Source organism: Mixophyes fleayi, chromosome 10 (assembly GCF_038048845.1).
Source record: "Mixophyes fleayi isolate aMixFle1 chromosome 10, aMixFle1.hap1, whole genome shotgun sequence".
In the NCBI taxonomy this organism is placed as follows: domain Eukaryota; kingdom Metazoa; phylum Chordata; class Amphibia; order Anura; family Limnodynastidae; genus Mixophyes; species Mixophyes fleayi.
This window is the reverse complement of record NC_134411.1, coordinates 26,595,273-26,607,550: the sequence shown is the minus strand read 5'-3', so window position 1 is coordinate 26,607,550 and position 12,278 is coordinate 26,595,273. Positions and strand designations below refer to the sequence as shown.

The 12,278-nt window shown below is 42.8% G+C and overlaps 1 protein-coding gene across 1 annotated transcript in view; it reads left to right on the top strand.

Moving 5' to 3' along the window:
* Window positions 1-1,464: 1,464 nt before the first annotated feature.
* DGKZ (diacylglycerol kinase zeta) overlaps window positions 1,465-12,278 on the top strand; it is a 111,690-nt gene continuing 100,876 nt past the window's right edge. The window contains exon 1 of the mRNA XM_075188213.1: window positions 1,465-2,197. Coding sequence (XP_075044314.1) covers window positions 1,998-2,197 — 200 coding nt within the window. The 5' untranslated portion in view covers window positions 1,465-1,997. The remainder of the gene's footprint in view (window positions 2,198-12,278) is intronic.

Below are 12,278 nucleotides of genomic sequence, written 5' to 3'. Positions count from 1 at the left end.
CTGATCCATCACACAGCACTCTTACCCTGATCCATCACACAGCACTCTTACCCTGATCCATCACACAGCACTCTTCCATAATCCATCACACAACTCTCTTACCCTGATCCATCACACAACACTTTGACCCTGATCATACAGCACTCTAACCCGATCCATCATACAGCACTTTCACTCTCATCCATCACTTATACCCTGGTCCATCATACAATGCTCTTACTCTGATCCACACACAACACTTTAAACCTGATCCATCACACATCACTGTTCCATAATCCATCACACATCACTCTTCCATAATCCATCACACATCACTCTTCCATAATCCATCACACATCACTCTTACCCTGATCCATCACACAGTACTCTTACCCTGATCCATCACACATCACTCTTACCCTGATCCATCACACAGCACTCTTACCCTGATCCATCACACAGCACTCTAACCCTGATCCATCACACAGCACTCTAACCCTGATCCATCACACAGCACTCTTACCCTGATCCATCACACAGCACTCTTCCATAATCCATCACACATCACTCTTACCCAGATCCATCACACATCACTCTTACCCTGATCCATCACACAGAACTCTAACCCTGATCCATCACACAGCACTCTTACCCTGATCCATCACACAGCACTCTTCCATAATCCATCACACATCACTCTTACCCTGATCCATCACACAGCACTCTTACCCTTATCCATCACACATCACTCTTCCATAATCCATCACTTTTACCCTGATCCATCACACATCACTCTTACCCTGATCCATCACACAGCACTCTTACCCTGATCTATCACACAGCACTCTAACCCTGATCCATCACACAGCACTCTTCCATAATTCATCACACAGCACTCTAACCCTGATCCATCACACAGCACTTTTCCATATTCCATCACACAGCTCTCTTACCCTGATCCATCACACAGCACTCAAACCCTGATCCATCACACATCACTCTAACCCTGATCCATCACACAGCACTCTTCCATAATCCATCACACAGCTCTCTTACCCTGATCCATCACACAGCACTCTTCCATAATCCATCACACAGCACTCTTACCCTGATCCATCACACAGTGCTCATCTCACAATTACCTGATGCACTTAACAGTTCCTAAAGGAATAAAACATAGCACAAAGTGTTATATTCATTAGTCACCTCTCTAGCTGTACATTTGTGCCTTTACAATGATTGTTACAAAGTGATACATAGACACAAAATCCAGAGTGCCTGTTACCTACTCCTTGCATGCTGCTGGCTGTCTAGCAGTTCAGGGTTAACTACTGTATCTAAGGTGACACGATGAACATTATTATATTAGTAAGTCTCCACCTCCCTTGACAGGGCATTGACACAGTCTGGCTCTGTCACATCGCCTGTCCCTCTTACCCACCCTGTCTATCCTATTCTCCATTCACTCTCCCTTACACAGTCTGTCTCACATTCTGTTCAGTGCGTTCACCCAGGCTGTCACTACATCCACTTCTCTCTGACACACATCCAGCTTTGCATGGTCCTGGACTTCACACCTTGCAGCTCTGCACTTTTACCCTTTTTTAAACCCATACACTTCCCTCCTATACATCCTTCCATCTATATTCCCTGTTCCTTATCTTTGCTTTTCAACTCCGCCCCCTCTCCCCTTCATCCATGCTTTTCATCCTATCTCTTCCCTCTGCTCTGTGTATATGTGCATCTTCTGTTTCTCCACATTCTATCCATCTATTTTTCCATCTTTATTATATCTGAACCCGTTTCCATCCTCATTTGTCTATTGATTCTTTGCTTGCTTGCTTGCTTTCTGCGTCTGCTCTTTTTCTCTCTCTTTCCATCGGTCTTTCCTCTGCTCACCTTTTCTCTCATAGCTCCCTGGTTGAACTTTCATAATTTCACACCACCCATAACAGCAGTGACAGACTTGTCAGTTTAGTAGCCACTGCCAAGGAGAGAGGGCTAGGGCTAGCCTCAGCATGGCAGAAGGAGGGCATGAGCAAATGACTTACATGGAACATGCGAGATTAGGAGATGGACGGGTATCCAGCCCTCATGGGGTGGATGAGAAAGAAGAGGTGAGAGCTAGCACTTCACAATTTAAGGATCCACGAGTGTCTTCTCAGAGTACAACAGATAACCTGCTCCCACTTTATATGAAGAAGCAGCTATCATACAGGTGAGTGATAGTCTTTCCTGTTTAGTCATGCTATATCTGGAAACATCATCTTGTGTAGGGTACAACCTTTATTATGCTCTATTAATCAGCAGTAAGTTTTCCCCACAACACATTAATCTATCTTTATATACAATGAATCACTTATTAGATAAGGAAATGATTCATTATGGTGTTTATTTCCAACATAAATACATTTTTTCCGAAAAAATCCTCGCCCAAACCAACCTAAACGAGTGATGTAGCAGGCCGAAGACAATAATTTCCGATGTTTCATTTTAATGTCAAGTAACTTTCTTTTTCACCAGCTGTAACACAATATAAGCAAAAGAGGGAATTCTGCTAATCAGAACGCAGATGTGCAGATCCACTTCACAGACAAACAATGTAATCTGCAAAGTTAATCATTCACTGGAGCAACAATACACTTAATATGTGCTGCTTAAATATAGCGTAGGAAACATATTTACATTAATAAATATCACATGAACAGAGTGGACACCCACAGATACAGGCTTATTTATGTTCCATGTCTGTAGTAGGAAACCTGTAGCTGTCCAGCTGCTGTGGAACTACAGGTCCCAACAGGAAGACTGGCTAGGCATGCTACTTATGTTATATAAAATAATAGGTGTTATTTTGGCTAACTGGCCTATGTCCAACCATTTCCTATACTTATCTACACTCTCCAGGCTGCTCTAGCAGTTAAGGGGTGTGATTGTTCTCTTTGCATGGATACATCCACACAATGCTGCTTACAGTACTGTGTACACACTTCTCTGACTATACTTCAGCCAGGAAGGGTTACAAGCACAATAAAGGATCGGTTTGATTTTGCCAGGCTCCTGCCGTGTTAATAATCTGTAAGTGTGCTTAACATCTTTGTATAGACCCTGCTGTAAGTGGCACGATTACAAAGAGTCACATGTGCCCCGCTGAATGTTGATTTAAGATGTGGAGGAAAGAAAATAAAAGTATATACGAGAAATAGTTATTTTATGCCAGAGCTTTCCATTAGTATATATGCTATGTTTATGTAGTAGTTTTGCAGTGTATCTGAACATATGTATGTCTTTATCTATGTTAGGTTTGTATGAGTGTTATTTGTATCTGTTTCCTATCTTAGGCTAGCTGAAAGGACTCTGCAATCTGGCATTAATCATCCTTATAAAGGACAGGTACCTTGTTATCTTTTTCCTCACCTCTATTGCCTTATTTGTAGGCGTAGACAGTTCCAGGAGCTCAGCTAAAATGTATGTCCTTAGAGCGCGTTCCTCCAGGACAATAGGCCGACAGGGAGCCACCGGAACCACGGAGTATGCGTTCAATGACGCTATATGCTGCGTTTCAACTGTTTTGTTAACTGCGCTCACTCCTTTGATTAGCAAGAGTAGAACTGCGCTGTGCCAACGCCAGGAACCCAACAAACATGCTCCACCTGTACCTACTCCCCCATTTCTATATTCTGAGGCTATACTGAGGTGCGGACAGGTGGATGGACATCTGTCATTACAGAGATCATTTTTCTCTATGGTAAATGCAACCTATGTACCCACCGAAGAGCCGGACGCCCCTCAAATACCACATGCTGTATTTTGTGGTGCTTCCTGCTGTTAGCGAGTACCGAGCATTTACATCAGAGATTGATGATACCTATAATGAGAACCTTTCTTTTTGTTTTACGTCAAACAAATTTTATTTGTTTTCCGAGAAACAGTATTAGTCATATATTAGTACCCATGCAGGGGTATCATTCAGGTATCATTAAGTTTAGAAATGTACATATAACAAATACTACAGTACAAAGATATCAGCAATAACATCTTATAATTAATAAATAATGAATAACATTTTTTAACCATATTTATCCTGTAGTGTTAATTCTATTTGTCATGAAGAACAGACTATATGAGAGTAATGAAACATAAGATATATCTACATATGACGCTTTGAATAACTGGGTAACACCCCCAGACAGTACACTCTATTAGGGACATTCCAACTCTCGCCGTTACTCAATAACAATTGGTGATTTCCAATTGTTCATCATCATCATCATCATCATCACCATTTATTTATATAGCGCCACTAATTCCGCAGCGCTGTACAGAGAACTCATTCACATCAGTCCCTGTCCCATTGGGGCGTACAGTCTAAAATCCCCTAACACACACAGACAGAGAGAGAGACACACACAGACAGAGAGACACATACAGACAGACACAGACTAGGGTCAATTTGTTAGCAGCCAATTAACCTACCAGTATGTTTTTGGAGTGTGGGAGGAAACCGGAGCACCCGGAGGAAACCCACGCAAACACAGGGAGAACATACAAACTCCTCACAGATAAGGCTATGGTCGGGAATTGAACTCATGACCCCAGTGCTGCAAGGCAGAAGTGCTAACCACTACACCACCGTGCTGCCCATGTTTATCTAATTTGTTATGGCTCGTATACATGTATCTTTCATGGCCAACTATATAACTGATCAGATCACTCCAATCTCCAAGGAATGGACGTTGGGGCGCCAACCATTTTCTGACAATAACAACTTTAGACAAAATAAACAGCTGTTGAATTAGTATCTTTTCAGCTAGGTCTAAACCAAATATACACATCCCCGGACTAATAGATGGAATCAAGTTTCATTACACAGTCTATGACTTCCCTCCAGAATGTAGCCACATGAGACCAATCCCACTGCAGATGCCAGAAGGTGCCCTGCTGGCTCCCACATTTAGAAAGGGCACCACCCGATTCCCTCTAAATTTGGAGAGATGAATAGGGTAAGGTAGGCCCTATGTAAGAAAAAACTTGGATTTGCCTAAATCTTGCTGATGCAGTGAATTTATAAGCGCTCTCAAGGGCTCTACCCCAGTCCTTATCATCCAGTAATCCTAGATCTGTATCCCAGTCAGTTCGTAGCTTAGGGAGGCCACCAACACTCAGCCCCTCCAGTAAGTACGAGTAAATTAAAGAAACAAGATGGCGCGGTACCAGGCCCATCAACAGAAGTCAGAAGGGAATATTCAACAGCTGTGGAGCAGAATCTCTAAATTGAAAAGGGCATGTAGAATTTGTAGGTATCTGTAAAAGTAGATCTAAGTTGATCAAAGGATCGAAGAGATCCTCCCTCACATAGGTGACCCAGATAATAGACCCCAAATATGTGCCAGCCATATGCATGAGCTCACCAAGACTATTACTGAATTAAAGGGAAGGTTTCTGGATCATATCCAGAATCATCAATGATCCTGGACGCAGAGTACCATATATTCATTGCCTGAGTTAGCAAAGGGGAACGCCTCTTAGAGTGTCTATTCGTCATAAGGAAATATATCCGTACATAAGGAGAGCCTTCTTATGAGAACCTTTCTAGCTGTGTCCAGCTCATGGTTGATTTAGCTGATTGCACCTGATGTAAAATGGTTTCACTTTCCCCACTATGCACATACTCTTATACTGCCATGCAAAGGTTGATCTATATAGTCCAGTGGTTCCCAAACTGTGTGGCGCGGTTCCCTAGGGTGCCGCGGCGAACTCAACGGGGTGCCGCAGCAAGGGCAGGTGATAAGCAAGGCAGGGGACTACTTGGTAATTATTTTTGCTTAGGGGTGCCTTGAAATAATTATGGAGAGCCTAAGGGTGCCTCGAACTCAGAACGTTTGGAATCCACTGATATAGTCCATTGTGCTGTCTTGTTTCTGCAGTTATCTGTTCGCCAGTTTTAAGTCACAGACTGCTTTAACCCTTTTGTTCCATCATTTGTTTGTATGTCCATTTAAAGTACAATGGTTGTTCTGTATATACAGACATTGAGTGATATCCGTAACAGCCAATGAGATGTTTCATTTTATTTTTCTAAAAACTGCTTCAGAAAACATGAAAAAGAAGCCTGATTGGTTGCTATGGGATATAGCACTTCTTCCCCATGCACTAGTTTTCACAAATTTCCAAAACGGTCGTTAGTGGCATAGAGATCATTACAGTCACACAGGACATGACATAGCAGATATGTTGTAATAGCACAGCATATAGTGGTAAATAAGTATATATAGAAGAGCTTAGATAAGAGCCCAGGCAGCACATATACATTAGGGAAGATGCAGGGTCTCCAAGTGGAACTTGGTACAGTAGTTTCTTGGGGCACTGAGGAAGGGGGTGTTTACACTGTGTTGAGGCGTGGTCACCCTGGGGAGTGGACATGACATATTACATATTGAAGCTGTGTTGCTCTCGCCTACCTGTTATTGCAGATTTCACATCCTGCTACTGGTTTCTTGTCTGCATCCTGGAATGTTGGGGCCTGTTTGGAATATGTATAGGTACATGAAATATGGAAAACTGAGCAATAAGTGAATACAATACTTAACACAGATCACTCAGTATATAAAACATTGCATTATAGTATAACATACATTTATTACACACAGTCTGTATAAGCTCACAGGGGAAATCTGTGGTTGCTGGATTACAAACAGGGGAGGTGGAGGGCTGACTACTTTTGGCCTGGGGAGCAAACACAAGAAAGAGACCCAGGGCTACATTTACTAAACATTAGGTTTGAAAAAGTGGAGATGTTGCCTATAGCAACCAATCAGATTCTAGTTATCATTTATTTAGTACATTCTACAAAATGACAGCTAGAATCTGATTGGTTGCTATAGGCAACATCTCCACTTTTTCAAACCCGCGGTTAAGTAAATATACTCCATGATCTTTCTTTAATAGGGGGTATTCTGTAACTATTGTGTATGCTTTTTGCAATATCCCAACATATGTTTGGAATATTCTAATAATACTTCATCCAGTGTATTTGAATATATGAATTATAAAAGCCCTCCAACCCGGCTACATGGAAGCCTCATGAAGTGGCACCTCACATGATGGAGATGGAACTTTTATAGTGATATCAGGGTGAACAGTCCCAGAGTCCTTTTAGCTCATTGGCAGATAAGAATTCAGCCTAGAACGCCAGCAACTTGGGGATTTTCAAATGTTTCACCTAAAGTGAATGTTTCACCCAATAACATAAATCAACAAAACTGTGTTCTGTGTACTTTTCATAGCTTTACTTTCACTTCATTGTTCTATAAATATTCTGCAAAACAGGTTAGTCTGGGTCAGTCTGCAGAGGTATTCTTATTTCCCAAAGTATTTTTTAACATTAGTGGCAGCTTCTCTTAAATAAAAATAAATATAAAAATAAGTATCATCCATGTACTCCAATGGAACAGCTCCCCCAGTGGCCAGAATTATGAAAAAAAGGTATCTGTCCGATTTGAGCTAACAGCAATAACCAATAAGTAATTACTGTGTCTTATATTATAGTATACAGCTTTTGTTTTTTAAAATATCTTTTGCTTTGGCCATAAAATCATTCTTTTTAACTCTCTGCCTCATTTCCCGGCTGTGGACTTATGTTGTGCCATAGAACACAGTGATGTTTCCAGTTCCTTGTGTATTTATAAGCTGCCTTCCCATGTATGTTGGTTTAACCCACAAAATGGCTGCCTCCACTATAATTTTTAAACTCCAAAAGTGCAAAGCCACAGTGCAAATGCTCTTTTGCGCAAAAGCCAAGATGACGGCATCTTGTGGGATGCTAAATTTCGCTCTGTCCAATGTGAGAACCATTGGCATTCCTTGCCGAGTTCTGATTGGGTGCATGGCACCCACAAGCAAAAACGAAATTTTGTTTTGCGGGATTTATTAATCTGTTATTAGGTGCGAGTTCCTCTGATTTCTCCAACACCTCTGAGATGCTGGAAATCCAGTCACTTCCTATACTAATGATATACTAATGGAATGAACTTCACACATTTCACTTTCCTTGTGGAAAAGCACATGTCTAGTCGGACTACAACCAATGTACTAAAAAGATTAAAACACACAAAATTGAAATCAAGCAATATACTAGGAAACAAAATGTTTTAAGTAAATGAACAGGGTAGTCTGAAGGTGTTAGTAGTGGACCGTTCCACCACACGCATTTTCTGGATTAGTTCCAAGAAGCGGAAAGTAGGTGCTGTCCCTGAAATGCGTTAGCCATAGAGGTAAGCACATTTCCACAAAGAAACATTGCTAGTCTGCATTTTTTGCAGTCTGTAAATGACCCTTACTGTCTGTTGGTCCACTTTAAGATCTCAAAAGAGGGGCCGCAGGGAGGTAAGAGATGTGTTAGCCAAGTGCAATGTTTTACTTTACTTCTTACATGGCCCACTTCACTGCACACCCCCTCCTTTCTTGGGACACTCACCCTGATCAATTCCCTTCCAAGAAATCCACCTCGCTTACCTACCTCCTCTAAACCTGTATTTCCGCACGGCTCTAATCAGCCGTCTTTCTTACTTTCTGCTCCCAAAGGGATCGTGCTAATGAATTATGTTCATCAAGCAGCTAAATATAAATCTCTGAGCTGTGCAGCTGACATGTCATTTAAATGCCAACAGGGGGGAGAGGTGCACATTGTGTACCTAATTAATGAAGAGGAACAGAAAAGGGGCTCTGGAGGAAACTCTTTATTCAAGCATTGATTGTAAGAACCGTGTAATTTGTTTTGTATGTACAAAAGGCGGTAGAGCACATTAATGCAGATCGCTCACTAATCTATGTTATACTCTGTCTTCTGTCAGGGGAGTTTATTACATAAACTGCATGGACCACATGCAATAGCATGGTCACCAATGCCTGTCAATGAATTTACACGTGATAAAATACACCTGAAGATATGGAAGGAGAGAAGGGGCGGGGGAATTAGGACAAAACATATCCAAAAACTCTTTTACCCAGAATGTTTTGAAAAGCAGAACGAAAAAAAGGTCATATTTAATACTGCTCTGTGACAATATCACACACACAGACATGATCAACAACTGCCTCCTCCTGCAGTCACTGTGAGGAGCACTGCTAAACAATAGCAAAGCCGTAGAGTACTCAGTGCAATGCACTTTGGGAGAACCCCAGGCCCCTCCTCTGCAACCCAAAGTTCAAATCCAAATAGCACTGAGTTTGTTTCTAACAGAGACAATGATTGGAAGTATGTTAATTATACCTAAGCTTAATAAGGAGGCAAATTTCAGGGACATGGTGGTTATTTTTAAATATTATTTAGTATATTCTGCACATGGCGTTTCAAATAGCTAAAACCCTTATCCCAAAACCCTCAGTTATTACAAATGCAGTAACAGGTTCCATACCTGTACAGTGATTCAACTTGGCAGAGTCGTGCAGTGCTGTATCTTGGCTCAGATTGCAGGTAATAGGCTACAACTGTGAAGTGGCTAAAAAGTCTTGCCAGCAATCAGTCACGAGCAAAGAAAGAGGTTTCAGTAACTCTAAAACATAAATTATGCATATGAATCTTTTCCCCTCAGGGTCTAGATTCCCAGGATACTCCTGTCTTTGGCACTTGAAAACTAATAACATAGAAAATACTTTCCAAGAATTCAGGCTCAAAGTACAATATTTTAGCAGAATGAAATGGGACAGAATCAGGGTCGGTTTAAGACATTACTGAGCCTAAGGCAAATATCACATTAGTGTGCTATATGTCCTTTGAAAGACGCAAATGGTAACTTGCAAATATATCCTAAATGTACAGTACCAAAATTTCTCAGAAGACCAGAAGAATTCCAATTTTTAGAATGCAGAGAAACAAGAACAAACTCTGTGTCAGACTCCGTCCCTGCTCTCCTTCCCCTTCCCCTTCCCGGGTACGACCCCTTCTCTTCTGCTCAGTCCCCTGTGTCCCGTTGCCAGGCAATGGGACGCAATCTCTGGCCCCTTCCTTTGCCAGTCAGCAGCTTCTTGTGCACATGCGCGTCTGCTGCCAGACAATTGGATGCGCTTTTCCCGCCGCTGTCGGTGGTCAGAGGCATCACTGATCGCCTACTTCAATCCACTATTTAAAGCCGACTCTGGCAGCCTATTGCTGCCAGAGCATTGGGTCTATGTCCTGCTCCAGCGATGTTCTTTCTACTCATTTGATCCCTGGTTCCACCTCTGCTTCTGTTCCTTATTACTCCTCTTGGTTTCTGATTGTGGTTCTTCTGATCACCCGGCCTGACTTTCGCTACCCTGACTATCCTACTGTCATATGAATTAGCTCTGTTTGTTTCCTTAGCTTTGCCCGTGCTGTTCCTTGCTACCCTCCTGGATTCTAATTCTGCTCCAGTTTGCTCTCCAGTTACTGACCTAGCTTATCTGACCATTCTGTTCACCTGCTGCCTCACCAGTGACTGGCATTGAGGGCTACGACCTGCACTTCCCATGCAGCTTAGCCCATATATCCTTGCGGGGGTCCCTGGTGAATAGGCGTGTTAGACTCTGCACCTCTTTGCTTAGTTGCACCAACTACTAGTAAGCAGCTGCCATCACTTCCTTATGAATGTGACAATATACTCTGGCCATGGATGGTATTGGTAAACTCTCAACCAGAGAACTGCACCTACACCTGACACGTAAGGTCGATCAGCAGGAATCTAATGAAGCGCAACTCCTGCAAGGGCTAGCTACCCATCTTGATTCTCTTCAAGGCACCTCCATCCGCCCCACCTGCTCCTACCACTCCTGCTGCCTCCTCCTCTTCAGGGAAATTCAGTATTCCTCCTCCTGACAAGTATGATGGGGACCCGAAGAGGTGTCGAGGATTCCTGAATCAGAGTGCCATCCAATTTGAGTTGTCGCCAGAAATTTTTTTTTCCGAAAGAGCTAAGGTTGCGTACACGATTTCTCTACTAACTGGGCAGACAGTCGCCTGGGCATCTGGGAGCGTAAGAATTCACTATTGCAAGACGCGGCCTTTTTCATGAACACTTTTAGGAAAATATTTGATGAGCCTGGACAAGTTTCCTCTGCAGCCTCCAGCTCTGTTCTCACCGGCAGTTGAGACACTAGTACAGGACTTCTCTCAAATTTGGTCTCCAGCCATGTTTAAACTGGTTGAATCTTACCAGCGTTATAAGAGAAATGCTGACCGGCACCGTAAACCGGTTCCTCTCCTTCAAGCGGGTGACATAGTATGGCTGTCTACTTGTAACTTCAGACTTCATGTCCCCCACTATGAAACTTGCTTCCTGCTTCATTGGACCTTTCCGCATCACACAAGTTATATATCCAGTGACGTTCAGACTTCTTTTACTATCTTCTCTCAAGATTCATAATGTCTTCCATATATTGAAACCACTGATCCTAACTAAATTCTTTAAGGAACCATCCGCTCCACAAAAAATTAAGACGGATGTGGGAGAGGAATATGAAGTCAAACAAATCCTTGATTGCCCGAATCTTTAAAGGTCATCAACAATATCTTGTCAACTGGAAAGGCTATGGTCCTGAAGAGAGGTCCTGGGTCAACGCAAAAGAGATTCATGCTCCACATCTTTTGGCCAAATTTAAAAGGGAGAGAGGTATCCCTAAGGAAGCTCTGACTGGAGGTAAGGGAGAGGGTACTGTCAGGTGCCGTCCCTGCTCACCTTCCCCTTTGCGAGGACGGACGCCTTCGCTATTGCTCAGGCCGCTGCATCCCATGCCCTTCCTATTCTGGGAGGTGGCTTCCTGTGCAACAGGCAACTGAAAGTGCTTTCCCCAGTGCTGTCAATTCTCTGTTTAAAGCTGACTCTCGCAGCCTATTGCTGCCAGAGTATTGAGTCTATGTCCCGCTCCAGCGTTGTTTCTTCTACTCGTTTGATTCCTGGTTTGTCCTTTGTTTCTGTTCCTTACTACTCTTCTTGGATTCTGATTGTGGCTCTTCTGATTACCCAGCCTACACCTTCGCTACTCCTGACTATCCTACTGGTATACAATTTGGCTCAGTTTGTTTCCCTGGATCTGTTTCTGACTACCCTTCTGAATTCTGATTCTGCTCCTGTTCACTCTCCAGTTACCGACACGGCTTGTCTGACCATTCACCAGTGACTGGCATTAAGGGCCGTCACCTGCATATCCCACACAGCTAAGCCCAAAGCTCCTTGCAGGGGTCCCAAGTGAAAATCGGGGGCATATTAGACTCGGAGTTTGAGCTATGTTTATGGTTAAGCCTAAGGTTTGGATTAGGGTTTGGGAAAATTATAGGACAAGGG